The sequence below is a fragment of the Eretmochelys imbricata genome, chromosome 4, assembly GCF_965152235.1.
Source record: "Eretmochelys imbricata isolate rEreImb1 chromosome 4, rEreImb1.hap1, whole genome shotgun sequence".
Lineage (NCBI taxonomy): Eukaryota > Metazoa > Chordata > Testudines > Cheloniidae > Eretmochelys > Eretmochelys imbricata.
The window spans coordinates 137,777,668-137,794,038 of NC_135575.1; the positions used below are offsets into that span (position 1 = coordinate 137,777,668).

General features: G+C 46.3%; 1 protein-coding gene across 3 annotated transcripts in view; it reads left to right on the forward strand.

The window, feature by feature from the left end:
• PTPRA (protein tyrosine phosphatase receptor type A) overlaps positions 1 to 16,371 on the forward strand; it is a 258,757-nt gene that overhangs the window by 116,371 nt on the left and 126,015 nt on the right. For all 3 annotated transcript variants that reach the window (XM_077816029.1, XM_077816026.1, XM_077816027.1), the window contains one exon: positions 14,061 to 14,133. In XM_077816029.1, the coding sequence (XP_077672155.1) occupies positions 14,107 to 14,133 (27 nt within the window). In that variant the 5' untranslated portion in view covers positions 14,061 to 14,106. The remainder of the gene's footprint in view (positions 1 to 14,060; positions 14,134 to 16,371) is intronic.

Sequence of the window (16,371 nt, forward strand, 5' to 3'; positions counted from 1 at the left end):
GCCATAGTTTTTTAGGTGGCAGATCTGAGGAACTGTTCCAGATTTAGGTGTAAATAGAGGAAGTTTTAGAACAAAGTGATAAGTTAAACAGTAATAAATCACCAAGATCAGATGATATTTCTGAAGGAACTCAACATGAAATTGCAGAACTACTAGCTGTGGTATGTAACCTGTCACTTAAATTACCCTCCGTACCGTTATTTTTTACTCTTGCAGGGTTTGGGGGGAGGGAGGGGAGATTATTGGTCTAAGTTTAGTGTGTTAGGCGTATCTGCCTCCTGCACTCCCCCTCCAAACTCCCTCACAGAGCTCCCCTGTTTGCTGCTCCTGTTCGCTAGCTCCTAGAAGAAAAAGGGAGGTAGAAAGGGTCATACAGGATAATGGCCTGACCTGGATGATTCTGCATGTTTTATAGGATTTATGGTTGGGGATTTAGGAGAAGAGTTTTTTAGATTTATTACTGCTCAGGAGAAAGATAGGAGGAGGAGATTAATTTCCAACAGAGTTAATGTGGAGTGACAGTAATTCTAAATAGTCCCCTTACCCATTCTTCTCTATTAATAGTTTGCTTTGGGGGAATATGTAATGGCTCATTTGCAATGCTTATCTGTGAGAACTGTGGCAGATTGCCAGCAGAAAGTCGTCTTATTCAGATGTAACAACTTGCTTACAGTGCTGTCCCGGAGGATCATAGCAGACTGCAAACATAGACGTGGTATAGTCAAGCTGTTTAAATTAGCATAATAACTCTGCCTAATTTATGTACAAGTGGACCTAGTTTATGCATGTTGATACACATGGATATAGTTTTATGCTGAATTTATTCAACCTATTCAGTGGTATTGTGGCAGCAACAAGTAATCTGAACTAGTCACTAGCTGACTGGGAAAACAGGAGTGGAAATCTATGCTGCTGGTGTCTACAGGAAATCACGCCCTGTCAGGGTTCCCTCCCCACTCTGATCTCTGGGGTACAGATGTTGGGACCCACATGAAAGACCCCCTAAGCGTATTTCTACCCGCTTATGTTAAAACTTCCCCAAGGCACAAATCCTTTCCTTGTTCTTGGATGGTATTGCTGCCACCACTAAGTGATTTTGACAAAAATCTAGGAAAAAGGGCCACTTGGAGTCCCTGTTTCCCCCAAAATATTCCCCTAAACCCCTTCACCCCCTTTCCTGGGGAGGCTTGAGAATAATATACTAACCAATTGGTTACAAAGTGACCAAACCCCTGGGTTTTTAGGACACTGAAAATCAATCAGATTCTTAAATGAAGAATTACTTTTTTTTTAAATTAAAGAATTATACCTGCAAAATCAGTATGGAAGGTAACTTTACAGGGTAAATAAAAAGATTTAAAATCTAGAGGATTCCCCTCTAGGCCTAGCTTCAAAGTTACAAAAAACAGGAATAAAACTCCCTCTTAGCATAGGGAAAATTCACAAGCTAAAACAAAAGACAGTCTAACGCATTTCCTTGCCTTTACTTAAAATGTCTGTAATTTTAGATGTATCTTTTCAAGAAATGGTTTACCTGCTTGGTCGGTCGGTCGGTCTCCCTCCCCCCTCCCTTCCTCCCTCTCCAGAGAGGGAACAGACAAAGAGAGCACAAACAAAACCCCTCCCGCCCCCGAGAGTTGAAAGTATCTTCTTTCCTTATTGGTCCTTTTGGTCAGGTGCCAACCAGGTTATTTGAACTTCTTAACCCCTTACAGGTAAAGTGATTCTGTACCTCTGGCCAGGAGGGATTTTATGTTACTGCATACATAAAGGTTTTACCCTTCCCGTTATATTTAGGACACGACCCAAGAGATCAGTTTCTTATGTCACGAGCATGTTACCCTTCATGTCACTTTCATCCATCTTTCCTGATGGAAGACACTGAAATACCAGCAGCATGAACAGGTGTCCATCCATCAGGAATAATAACTGGGGGCAGGAGTAATGAAGGATAAAGTATACTGAGATTTGTAAGGATTAAAGGCAGCTTTAATTTGCCCTGATGCTTTTGGCTTTCAGGTGGATTACACAGGAGGTGGGATTTGGTCCCATTTAGCCAACTAATACCTGTTTTAGAATTATTTTAATGAGAGAGGGACAAACCTATAGCTGTAGGTCACCTAATTCATCCCTGGATGAAATAAAAATAGCTTTTCAGTGCAACACCACTAACTGTCTACTGCGGTTTGTTATGTTGGAGGTGCATTAAGACTCAGCTGTATTAAGCATTACAACAATAATGGCGAATATGTATTTTTAAAGTCTCATCAAAGCACTTTCCAAATGTGAATCCTCTCATTAGCGCCTCTGGGACCTAGGTTCATATTAACAAACATACAGAAGGGTTGTGATCACACAATGAGATTGTTTCAGAACCAGAAGCAGTATGGTCTAGTGGCTAGGGCATTGGGCTGGGAGTCTGGAGACCTGTTCCCAGCTCTGCCACTGACCTGTTGTTACCTTGGGTGAGTGATTTCATTTCTGCTCTCTCCCTTTGTGTTATTTACTTACAGACTTGTAAGCTCTTTGGAGCAGGCACTGTCTCTTATGTGTCAGTACAGTGCCCAGCACAATGGGACCCTGATCTCAATTGGAGCCTCTAGATGCTAATATAATATAAATGATAAGGACTAGAAATCAGGAGTTTGACCCCCAGCCCTAAACACAAACAACTAGACAATAGTTTTCTTAGCCTGTATGAATATAAGACTGTCTCTTAAGTTCTAATCTTTGTGCCCTAAACTCTGTGGTGGTGGGTTTGGAAGGAATGATACCTCCGTTGCCAGATAAAAGGGGGGCTGAGGGGTGAGTTCCCACCCAACACATTGCCCTCTGGTCTTGCTGTTGGGTAGGGGAGATGGGGCCACTGCCCATGATCTCTGGAGTACACAGGATCCCAAGCTGTTGCTTGTACTTAAGGCCAGCCCTATATAACACTGTACTGTGACTTTTTACCATTACATTTTTTTTTGCCTCTTATCTTTCTGAAAAATGGATTAACACATGGGGTAGATTTTTTTTATTGTTTTTGTTTTCCCTTCTCGCTCCAATCCTTCAAAGTGCAGGTATTGCAGGGGAGAAATCTCTCTCTATGCATTCTTGGGAACTTGATGGTAGCTGCCCTAACTCAGTTACAAAACTGCCCTTGCACACAACACGTTTTGATCCATGAATCATGGAGACTTACAGCATGTGTGAAAGTCTCACCACATCCCAGTGAGGTAGGTCATGACTAAAGCAGTATGGCTTGGTGCATGGGACTGGTAGTCTGAACTCCCAAGTCCTACTTTGGTTGTGATGCTGACTGGTCCTGAGATCTTGTCTTAGGCTTAGGTTTGTCTTAGATAGTGTCTTTGGCTGTGATTTTTTCGGAAGGTGCTTACTGAAGTTGAGCATGACTCCCATTGAAATTCAGTGGACATTGGAGGCCTCACACCTTTAGGCTCTTTTGAAAATCCTAGCCTTAATATCCCTCTCACCTTTTCTATCCGTAAAATGAGGATAATAGTGCCCTTGTTTGTAAAGCATACCTTGCATTCATGTATGGTTTTTGGATGAAAATTATCTTCCTCATTTTACAAATGATCAACCTCTATAGCACAGTGTGTCTCCATATAAGCAATTTTTTTATCCTCCTGAGCCCTCTGGGCTGCTCTCTACTACTGTGATGTCTAGAGAGTCCAAACACTTGAGCCTCGTCTGTGCTAGCACTCCCAACATTGCAAGTGCAGATAGAGCTGACCAGGTTTACAACAACAGAAGGCTTACACCCCTCATTGTAGTTGAGGCCCCTCTCTTGGTGTCTTGTGTGCCCCCCCAACAGTATACAAATTCACTCACTTAAGAATGCCGCCATCCAAATATACAAACGACAAGGATAGCCTAATTAGATCACGTCTGCAGCGCAGTGACCTCAATACAACATGGCTTATCAAAGTCAGCTGACTGCTCCATGGCAAGATTGCATTATATTCATATCCTCAGGATATTGCATTTTTGTAAGATTATCTGGCAATCGGATTACATTGTAGGCACACTGTGTCAGTCCGATCCTAGCAAGGCAGCCTAGTGAAAATACTTGTACAGTTGGCTGGTGCTTACTAAATTGAATGTAGAACATACATTCCTATCCCTTTCAATACTGCTGTATAAACTTCAGTTGCAAACACAATTTTTTTGTATGCACAGGCCATATGAATTTAAACTCCAAGGACAGGTCTGGATGTATGAACTTCTTGGTGTATATAGCAGTGTTAGCATATGTTAAATATACATTTACGTTGATATCTTGCAACATGTCTACACAATTCAGTATTTAACACCTGTCAAAAGGAAGTAGGGAGGGCATTGAGTCCAAGGACTAGAACAGAGGATTAGGAGTCAGACCACTGAGTTCTAGTCTCAGTTCTGTCACTGGTTGTTCACGTGACTTCAACAACTATCTGAACTTGGGGCCCAATCCAGTGCCCATTGAAGTCCATGGAAATCTTTCCATTGGCTCAATGGGTTTTGAATCAGGCCCTTAAACTCTCTTCCTGTCACAGTTCTTCCTTGTGCCACAGTTTCTCTAGGAATCTGAATACTTTTCTCATAAGCTTGTTGGCATGATTGTAAAAGAGGTTTGAGACAATACATCTGAGCTTTTGTGCTGGTGATCCTTCTATACTGAGAGAGAGGGAGCTACTAAAGAGAGGAATAGTGGTTGAAAAATGGAGGGTGGGGTTTGTTTGGTGTGTGAAATATCAAAATCTTTTATTAAAAAAAAACTGCAAATTTCAACTAGCTTCTGTTAGAGATCTGAACTGCAGAATTAAATCTAATCTAATGTTCAGAGGGCTTTGGATCTAGGGTTTTTTTTTGTTTGACTTCTGCATGTGTAGCAATACCAATGAGAAGGGCCCTACCAAATTCATGGTCCATTCTGGTCAATTTAATGGCCAGAGGCTTTCTAAATTGGTCAATTTCATGATTTCAGAAGTTTACATCTGAAATTTCAGTGTTGTAATCATGGGGGTCCTGACCCAAAATGGGATCATGGGGTGGGGGGGTGGGAGTTTGCAAAGTTGTTGTGGGGGGGTCCCCAAGATTGCGACCCTCACTTCTGTGCTGCCTAGGCAGCAGCCTCTGAGCTTCCTGCAGTTAGTGGAGGTTCCTAGAGGTGGGTAGGATCTGCCCCGTGCTGCTAGCCAGGTCAGTTAAAGATTAAGGCTGGGTGCCCCAGTCCCAGAAGAAGCCCTGGGGGATGGAAGCCCGGAGCCTGGGTTGCCTCGGCCTAGGGGGTGGCAGTGCGGAAGCCCGGGCTGCCCTGGCTGCAGCTGGCAGGAGCAGAAGCCCCAAACCCGGGCCGGAGCTGCTGAGGGAGGAAACCTGGAGCCTCAGCAGGAGCCATGGAGAAGGGAGGAGTGGGGGGCAGTAATCTGGCTCCCAGGCTAACCCGGCTGGAGCGGCAGAGAACAGAAGCCCAAAGCCTGGGCTGCCTGCAAGCCCTGGCTGGAGCAGGGGATAGGCCTTGAGTCCGGGCTGCCCTGACTGCAGCTGGCGGGAGCAAAAGCCCCCAGTCCCAGGAGCCGCCGGGGGAGGAAGCCCCTAAGCTCTGTGCCAAGAGCCGTGGCCGGAGTCCTGAGGTGGGGGGGGGGGGAACCCGGAGCCCGGGTTGCCCCAGCTGCAGCCACTGGGAGCAGAAGCCCCCAGCCCAGAGGAGCTGGGGGAGCAAAAGCCATGGGGGAAGGGGGACAGAAGCACAGAGCCCAGCTTCCGGGCTGCTGCAGCGTAAAAGTGAGGGTGTACCACCCTCATTTCTGCACTGCCTCTGGAGGTGGGTCTGATCTCCCCACCAAGAGCAGCCATGCAGGGGAAGGACAACTCCTATCCCTCCCCAGCTGTCCGGACTAACAGTTAGGAGCCCTGGGCTCCCAGCAGCAGGGGAGATCAGAATTAATGGGGAAGGGCTGATTTCACGGTCCGTGACACATTTTTCATGGCTGTGAAATTGGTAGACCCCTACCGGTGAGATGTGGTCACCAAAACTTTAGGTGACAGATGTATTTTGCTTTTTGGCTTCTATGGTCCTCTGGGTTTTAGGACAGACATGAAAATAAAAACCAGTATATGGAACTGTTTCCTCAAATACCTAGATGTAATTGGACGAGGTAAAAATGCTTTGGTGATAGGAACAGTGTTTACTCTAGGATCCATCTGTTTCAAGCAATCTTGCATCAATCAGAAGAACCCAGTGGGGCACGGAGCAGAACATGTGATCCTGCCTACGTAGGCCTTTAATAGAAACTTAGCTGTGTGTAAACAGAGATTAACTCTGAGGTGGTCCTATATGGCTCTAACCCAAGGAACACTATTCACTCTATCAGTGCTATACAGTGTCTAGAGCCCTGTTTGGCCAAATAGTAGTTGAATCTGAGGTTAAGCAATGGTTGAAGTTTATTAAAAGGAAAGTAAGGATGTTCTTGTGGCTAAAGCCCAGGCCAGAAGTGGGGATGCCTTTATTCTGTTTTGACTTGTTCAGACTTTGTGTGTGTGTGTGACTGTGTATATTCAGGTAGTGTTGAGAGGCCAGATCAGGGCTCCATTGTGTTAAGTGCTGAACACACATAAGGACTTCAAACAGTACCTCTCTCTCAGAGCCTAGTTTAAGAACTATCTAAGAAATGCTGACACACTCCATATGAAGAATGGATTTAAGGCCCCTACACAGCTCTTCCAGGACTTCTTGCTTTTGCAAGGAAGGGGAAACAAAAACAGAATCCACCAAAATCCAAGTGCCTCCATTGTGCAGACTTTTGCTAAATCAATTATTTATTATTTGAGTAATATTTACAATTAGGGCTGTCAAGCGATTAAAAACATTAATTGTGATTCATCACACGATAAATCGCAATGTTAAACAATAATAGAATATCAAGTATTTAAGTATTTTTGGATCTTGTCTACATTATCAAATATGTTGATTTCAGTTATAACACAGAATTCGAAATGTACAGTGCTCACTTTATATTGATTTTTTATTACAAATATTTTCACTGTAAAAAAACAAAAGAAATAATCTTCTTCAAGTGGTTGCTTATGTGTATTCCACAATTGGTGTGCGTGCTCACCACGTGCACCGATGCCGGAAGTTTTTCCCCTAGCAGTACCTGTAGGGGGGAGCGCCCCCTGCAACCCCTAGAGTGGCGCCTGCCTGGTGCGGTATAAGGGGAGCTGCGTGCTCCCCCCACCCTCAGTTCCCTCTTGCCACCAGTGATTGTGCGTCGGAACTGCTCTGCTCCAGCTTTGCTGTAGCTCGTCCCCAGAACTGTTCGTTAGTACCTGTAGTTAGTTAGCTGTTTAGTTAGTTAGTTTAGTTAGTCAGTGATCCCGGGACAAGGCATGCCCCGCACCCTGGGCTTTAAGTCATGCGGCTCTTATAGGCGTTCTGTGCCAAGAAGTGACCCGCACGCAGACTGTTTGCGCTGTTTGGGAGAAACCCATATCAGCGAAAGGTGCAAGATTTGCAAGTCATTTAAGCCTTGGACCAAAAGAGAAAGGGACATTAGGCTCTGGGCCATCCTGATGGAGTCGGCGCTGACCCCCACTCTGGCACACCGCTCCCAACCGGTACCTGGCACCGCAGCATCGGTATGTGGCGACCCTTTGGTGCCATCGACCAATTGGCACCGCTCCCCGTTCACAGGGCACGCCAAGAGGGCCAGAAAGACTCCCTCTTCACAGCGGCACCGAGGGAAGTCTGGGACAGAGGCTAGGCCTATGTTGGGCAGTCCTTGATCCCCACCGGGCCCCAGGCCTCCGACTCATGTTGAGCGGAGTAGCCCAGCCCCTTTGGAACAGGCCTCTCCAGATATCCGGATGCCGTCCACACCCGGAGCTCTCCAGGCGGCCTGGGATGTTATGTCTGTGCCGATGCCCGGAGCATCACCGACGTTGGCCCCACGCTCCAGAGGCAAGCCGCCACTGGGATCTCCGCAGTCGCCTCCAGCCTGGTACTGGTCTCTTTCGAGGGTACGTTCCCGATGCCGTTCACTGGGCAGAGTCCATGTGGATCACCCTCGATGCCGACCAGACTGTCTGGGTTCCGTCCAGCCAGGACTCTCAGCACTGCTCGTCCTCCAGGAGCGAATATCGACGGGACTGTGGCAGGCATTGCCAACAGTCCTCGTCCAGTCAGTCACGGCACGGTCGTTAATGCCATTTCCGCTCAGACTCCCACTCCAAGTCTCCGCAAAGACATCGCAGCCCTGGGTGTCAATCACCGGTCTCTTGCTGTCATGGGTCCGCTCCTCCTGTCCATGTGCACCGCCTTGGGTCTGTTGGTAAACAACACCAAGTCCACGTTAGTCCCGGTCCAACGCATAAAGTTTATTTGAGCACTCCTGGACGCAGTGTCGGCCAGGGCCTCTCTCCTGCCAGACAGATTTGAGAACCTGACAGATCTCATTGGCTCAGTCACAAGGTTCCCGGTGACAACAGCCAGGGTTTGCCTGCAACTCTTGGATCACATGTTGGCATGCACATACGTGGTCCGTCACACCAGACTCAGGATGAGGCCCTTCCAGCTCTGGTTGGCCTTGAAGTTTTCCCAGGCCACAGACAGGATGGACAAGGTCCTCACCATTCAGGACTCTGTGATCGCCTCCCTATGGTGGTGGTCTGCCCCAAACAACATGCTCCAAGGTGTCCCTGTTCAGGGACAGGGCCCTGTTGTTGGAGCCGGTGTCCAATGCGTCGGACCTCGTTTGGGGGGCCCATGTGGGGAACTTTCAGACCCAAGGCCTGTAGTCGGCTCAAAACCTGACCCTACGTATAAACGTCAAGGAGCTCAGGGCTGTGCAGCTGGCGTGCATGGCCTTCTGCTCGCACGTGGAGGACAAGGTAGTCAGGGTCCTTCCAGACAACATGGCCTCGATGTTCTATATCAACAGGTAAGGCGGGGCCCGATCCTATGCCCTCTGCCACAAAGCCCTCCGGCTGTGGGACTTCTGTATAGCCCATGGCATCCACCTGAAGGCCTTCCACCTACCGGGCGCCCGGAATGAGAGGGCGGATCGCTTGAGCAGGGACTTTTCCTCGCAACACGAGTAGTCCCTCCACCCGGAAGTGGCCACCGGCTCTTCCGAAGGTGGGGAACTCCCCAGGTGGACCTATTCACGACTCGACAGAACCGGCGATGCCCCCGGTTCCGCTCCAGGGGCGGTCTGGGGGGGGTGTTGTCTCCGATGGCTTTTTCCTGTCCTGGTCAGGCCGACTTCTCTACGCCTTCCCCCCATTCCCTCTAATCAGCAGGGTCCTGGAGAAGATAAAGATGGACAAGGCCTGGATCCTCCTTATTGCCCCGGCGTGGCCCAGGCAGCATTGGTACGGGACCCTCATGGGCCTGGCGGCAGCTCCGCTGTGGCCGTTGCCACTCTGCTCAGACCTGCTCTCTCAGGGCCAGCGCCGACTCCTCCATCCCAACCTAGCGGCTCTTCACCTCACAGCATGGCTGCTCAGTGGTTAGGTGGAGAAGAAGGGACGTGCTCAGAACAGGTTCAGCGTGTCCTCCTCGAAAGTAGACATCCCTCCACTTGCTGCGCTTATTTGGCGAAGTGGTCCCGGTTTTCTAGGTGGGCGGCGGACCAGGGTGTCTCCTCTGTGGCTGCCCCAATCCAGTTTATCCTTGATTACCTCCTTCACCTGAGGGCCAGGCTCTGTCGCCCTCGTCAGTCAAGGTGCACCTTCTGTTGGCCGGTGCAAGGGCACACGGTATTTTCCCATGCTATGAGTAGCCGGTTCCTTAAGGGTTTGGACCATCTCTTTCCATATTCTAGACCCCCGGTCCCGCAGTGGGACGTAAACCTGTTGTTGGTGCGTTTCACGGGGCCCCCGTTGGAACCACTGGCCACGTGCTCCTGGTGTCACCTCTCATGGAAGGTGGCCTTCCTGGTTGCAATCACGTCAGCCAGGGGAGTCTTAGAGCTCGGGGCCCTGACCTCTGAGCCACCGTCTCTGCCCCAAGCCTAACGCCCAACGAGGGGCGCCGTCTCCACACGCTTGATGTGCAGCGGGCTCTGGCTTTCTACCTCAAGTGGACCAAGCCGTTCAGAAAGTCCTCGTAACTGTTCATCGCCTCGGCTGAGCGCACGAGGAGCCAGCCGATTCCCACTCAGCGGCTTTCCAGTCGGATCACTTTGTGCATCTATTCCTGTTATGAGCTGGCGGCTGTCCCCCTGTAGCCCATTGTGAGGGCACACTCGACTCGGGTGCAGGCCTCGTTGGCTGTCTTCGTGGCCCACCTCCCCATCCAGGACATTCGTGGGGCTGCCATGTGTTCTACGGTTCACACGTTCGTCTCGCACTATGCAATCGTCCCCCAAACCAGGGATGATGCCGGCTTCGGCAGGGCTGTCCTCCGTCCTGGGAACTTGTGAACTCCTACCCACCTCCAACAAATATAGCCTGGAACCACCTGTTGTTGAATACACATGAGCAATCACGCGAAGAAGAAAAGACAGTTACCTTTTTCGTAACTGGTGTTCTTAGAGATGTGTTGCTCATATCTATTCCACATCCCGCCCTCCTTCCCCTCTGTCGGAGTTTTTTGGCAAGAAGGAACTGACGAGTTGGCGGGGAGCACACGGATCCCCTTATACCACGCCAGGCAGGTGCCACTCCAGGGGTCGCGGGGGGCGCTCCCCCTCTATGGGTACTGCTAGGGGAAAAACTTCTGGCACTGGTGCAAGTGGCAAGCATTCACATCTGTTGTGGAATAGACATAAGCAACACATCTCGAAGAACACCAGTTACGGAAAAGGTAACTGTCTTTTTTTTCAGTTCGCCTAATACAAGTACTGTAGTGCAATCTCTTTATCATGAAAGTTGAACTTACAAATGTAGAATTATGTACAAAAAAACCCTGCATTTAAAAATAAATGAACATTTTAAAGTCTGCAAGTCCACTCAGTCCTATTTCTTGTTCAGCCAATTGCTTAGGCAAACAAGTTTGTTTACATTTGCAGGAGAATGCCGCCCACTTCTTGTTCACAATGTCACCGGAAAGTGAGAACAGGCAGTTCTTATGGCACTGTTGTAGCTGGCATTGCAAGATATTTACATGCCAGATGCGCTAAAGATTGATATGTCCGTTTATGTCCCTTTATGCATGGAGATTGCATTACAGTACTTGTGTGAGGTGAACTAAAAAATGCTGTTTCTTTATCGTTTTTACAGTGCAAATATTTGTAATAAAAATAATATAAAGTGAGAAGTGTACACTTGATATTCTGTGTTGTAATTGAAATCAATATATTTGAAAATGTAGAAAAACATCCAAAATATTTAATACATTTCAGTTGGTATTCTATTTAACAATGCAATTAAAACTGTGATTAATGGCGATTAATTGTTTTAATTAATCACGAGTTAACTGCGATTAGTCGACACCTCTATTTATAATACATTTTAATAGCAAACTAAAGGCATTTCAAGAATTGAGCTCTGAAAATTTAGAAAATAAAAAATTATCCTATTCTAAGCCAGATGGCAATGAAAGACAACTGGGCCTTGATGCCAGAGTTCCTGCATTCCGCCTGTAATACTGATTTCACTATTAATGTGGGTTTGGGTTGGGGCCTCTGTGTGGAAATACAATGTTTTTGTTTTGGTGGACAGTGTTTCTTGTTAACATCTTATGAGTTATCTATCTTTCCTGCTGAGTTTAGAGTATATTTCCAGACAAAAAATACCGAAGTTGAGAGTACGTATCAATTACTTACAGGTAAAAACACCTATTTACAAAAACAGTGTTATAAAACAAAACTAGCAATCAAAATTAAAGGGAATGCAGAGAAAAGGTGAAATTTCAAACATTGTAGAGTATGGGAATTCTTTTGCTAGTGACTGCTTTACATTTTTGTGGCTCTCTTTGGAAGGAAAAAAGTTAGTTCTACATGCTTTTTTAGAAAATGGTAATTTAGGTGCTTGAGTCATTTGGAGCCATTTAAAAATCCATGAGAGCCTCATGGGCTATCAAGAGGTCCATACTGGACCAGAGATCAATGTCCCCAGTATAGCTTTCACTCTGTCAGAACTGGCCACAGTTGTAAAGGGCAGGTTTTTCAAAGGCAGTTTATGCCTTTTTGAAAATCTCCCCTTAGATCCCCGAGTATTCCACTTCTTAGAAGTTATGAGAATAGTGTAAGGCCAGACTTGGCAAAGAAGCATTGGAAGAATTTTCAAAATATGTCAAGAACCTTTTTTTTTTTTTTTAAATGGAGTTCTGTATCTTGGAAATGGCTTTTCAGAATCACCTCAGGTTTGCTGTCTCTTGTACCTGCCTCTCTCCCACACTCAACTCCTCCACGCCCCAAAAAATAATAAAACTGAAACCCTGTCTCTTGTGTATAGACTTTTTCCATGCAAAATGTGAAGTTGAAATGACTTTGTGTCATTTAGAGGGAGGTCAAGTGAGGCCTTAGAGTGGAAAGCTGGTCTCAAGCCTGACTATGGAGAGGCGACTGCCTCTTCCTCCTGCCAGTCCTCTACTTCCTTCACAGAATGACTAGTGTGCTTAGGATGACCATATGTAGTGTTTTGGCCGGGACAGTCCCCCTTTTCAGCTCTGTCCTGGCCATTTCTACCTTTTTTGCCAAAACTGAGCATTTGTCCTGGCCGCAGGGCAGAGCAGAGAGTGGTGGCTGCTGTCCGGGGGTCAGCTGAAGGCAGCATTGCCTGTCAGCAGGAGAGCGGAGAAATTTGCTGCTGGCAGGCAGCGCTTCCTTCAGAGCTGACACCCCCCCCCCCATCCCTTCCCCCAGGTGACGTGGAGCTCAGCAGGTCAGCCCCAGCTGTGGGCGGCACAGGGCTCTAGTGGTGTGGACCTTGGGGAGAGGTCAACCCCAGCCCCACTGCAGGCAGCACTGAGCTCAGCAGGTCAGCCCCAGCTGCAGTCCAGCCCTAGCCCTGGGTGGTGTGAGGAGGGTGGCTCTGGCGAGCCCTGTGCTTGGGGGGGGTGGGAGCGGGGAAGGGAAGGGAGCAGCATGGGTGAGCCCTGGGCCATCCCATATTTACTTTAAGAAATATGGTCACCCTAATGTGCTGGGTCTTGAGCCCAGCTCTCTTTGAGATGAAGGTCACAGTCAAGTTATTCCCTTCACTCTCTCTCTCTCATTTCCCTCCCTCCTTTCTTCCAACTCTTCCCCCCCGGTCATTCTGCTCAAACAGCAGCACTAGCCTCAGATTAAATTTGGCATTGTGCTACAACTCCAAGAGACCAGCCAAGAAACAACCTCTCCTACCAGTCAAATAAGGGTGTCCTGCACACCCAAAGCCAGTTTTGATCTGACATATAGACACCCCTCTGTCCCATGAATGTCACTGTAGGCTGCTGAAGACCTTCTGCTTTTGCCCAGGCCATACATAAGATGGGACTCATGACCAGACTTGGTAGGTCACATAGTAATGAAGACTCAGCTGGGACACGTGTTTCAGGACTAGATGAGATGGAGTAGGACGGTTGGGGGTGGGGTGCGTGTGTGTCTCTGGTACAGTTTCCTGAAGGATGTTCCCGAAACTGTTGCTCCATGAAAAATTGCATACGTCATAGTGTCCTGCTTGGTGATTTAGCCTCAGTCTTGGTTTTCATCAACAGCAAGAAAGGGGTGACTCTTCTGAGACTGATTTGAACTCAAAAAGTAATCACCCCCACCCGATCCCTAGTGTGGACCATATCTCCTACAGACTGCTTTCATACTGATTTGCTCATTTTAAGGCCATATTATTCCCTGTGCATGCTTACTACCATATAAGAGACTGGAAACACAGTGAGGTTATGTCTATCATATTTCAGTGGAATTTAAAGATGTGTCCATATATTGTTTTTTTCTCTCTCAGGGTCTCTTTATAGTTGTACAATAACATCGGGTACATTTATGTTCTAGATAGAGATAAAGTGAAGTGGAAGTGATTTGCTGAAGGCAGTTGAAAGTGTTTTGCTCTTTCATATCTTTCCTAAAAATGTTTGTAATTGTATAGTTTGTTGAATTCAAAGTCTTCATTTTTTGTTTGCTTGCTTGCAGGGGACACACTTAGAAGAACCTGTATGGGATCCTAAGGACTTAACGTATGGATGATGTGCTTACGATGATTAAGGTAAGGGAAAGAGTCACTTGTTTTGGCATCACCCAATTTCCCCTCTTCTTGAAGCAGGCCTTGGGATTTAGAAGGCAAATTATAGTCCTTGCTTTATTTAAAATTTACTAATAATCAAAGGTGGTATTGGGACACTGCTAAAGTACTAACTTGTTCTTAGGAATGTCTCTTTAAATGGAGAAAAAATTGTCTTGCATTTTAGGAATAACCTGGAACATATACAATGGAAAAAATACTATCGTCTTCCTTAAGGATAATAAGAAGCTCTTTAAATTGTAAAAACTTTTATTTGAAGAGCTCGGTACAGTATTTTTTGTTCTCTTGAAATTAAGTGGTTGAGTTTGCAATTCAGGTTCTCAGTTGCCATTTTGAGCCACTAAGTAGAATATATTTTATTAGTCTATTTCCATCATATTGAAGTGCTGTGGTCAGCTAGTCTGTCCCCAGATGCCATGGTCGGTATAGAAGTGTTGCAACTGCTGATTAATTAGATACAGAAGGATTCTTGTTTTGCTGAAAACATGAATGTACTGGGCAAAGATTTGAAAAGCAAATATAAACGTACTCAGGCCTGGCATTTATTTATAGGTATTTTTGTGACACTCATCACTGTAGTAATTTGTGTCTTGTCTATATTTACACTTTTCAGAAAGCTTCATTTGTTTCCATTCTGCCACTGGTAGCAAAAATGGAATGTTTATGTAGACAGTGCACTTTCACCACCACGATCTGTGCAGAATTAGGTATCATAACAGTAAAACACCATTACACTACTCATTATTTCTATTATGGTAGCACTGAAAGAGTTTATTTGTCCCAGGCTTTGTACACACACACAAGCCGGTCCCTGCCCTGAGGAGTTTCTTGTTGAATTAGACAAGTCAAGGGGCAGGAGGGAAAACAGACAGAGGGTTCGCTGGTAGAGCTGGGAGGAGAACCCAGGTTTCCTGATTTTCATGGTAGTGCTCTATCCACGCTGCCTGTTCTAGCCGCACTTCCTGTTCTACATTAGTTCTGCTCTTGCAACCGTCTGGTGGAGCTGTACTGGAACTATTGTAGAGACAACGAGAATTACCTTGTGTGTGTTGGCCGTCACTCCAGCAGTGTTCTGCTGACCGCCAATTTATATTAAGCTCTCTGCGGATAATCCACTTAAAAAAAAAAAAGCAAATATGAAATACTGTAGTGAGATTAGAAATATGAATTGTCAGTCAAAAAACTATACCCAATACAGTAGTTTAGAACTTTTTTCGTGATATTAGGATTCACTGATACTGTTTGGCACTGTGCAAGACAGAGGGCTAGAAACTGACACCCCTATTCATCTTGAGTAGTACTTTACTCCATGAAGAGTCCAAGAGGAAATTAACAGGGGAGGGGGTTGTCTACTTGTGAGTAGGATATTCTGGATATAGGCAGGATGTTCCATGCATGGGTGGTGGTATGTGTATGGGTGGTGGTATGTGGTGTGGGCAGGAATATTAAATCCAGATTTGTTCTCTAGGTTTCCAGTTAGCCATCCTTTCTTTCATTCATGGTTTGTATCATTACCTACCTTCTTTGGCATCCTTTCTTCTGATCCCCTTTGTCATGTGCAGCTCACATGGCCATAACTAGAAGGAGATGATTGAGACGGGCAGCACAATATGTCATGATGTTATGGTGCAGACATTAGACTGCGATCATAGAAACAATGTTAGTTATGCACAGGAGAGACCTCTTAGGTCATTGTCCTTCTGTCAATAAAGAATTATCTTACAGTATCTCCTTTTATGCTCGAGTTTTCCTTGGCTGAATGTTCCACAACCTAAGAGATTTCACCATTAGGTAACTTTTTCCTGTTGTTCAGTCTAAATGTTTCCTTGCTCAATTTCATCTTATAACTCCTAGTTATCCCCCCCACTGAACACCCTACATGAAGGCTCCCCTCCCTCTCCCACACCCACTTGCAGTTCACACCCTCCAAATCCAAAACGTGTAGTTAGTTATTAATTCTTGTCCCTTATGAATTGCTTTATTACTCTAGACATATTATTTAAGTCCAGCCTCATTCATCTTTTTTTGCCTTTCTCTAAAGGCCTAACACAACTTACTCTGTTGTCCACGGAAAGACTGCCATTGCCTTCAGAGTGGTGATCAGCCTCTAAATTCCCACCAGTTTAACATCATTCCTGTCCAGAGGTATATGGAAGTGAGATTGCTCATGAAATCTTGCATACATGCCTTAAGGCACAGTGC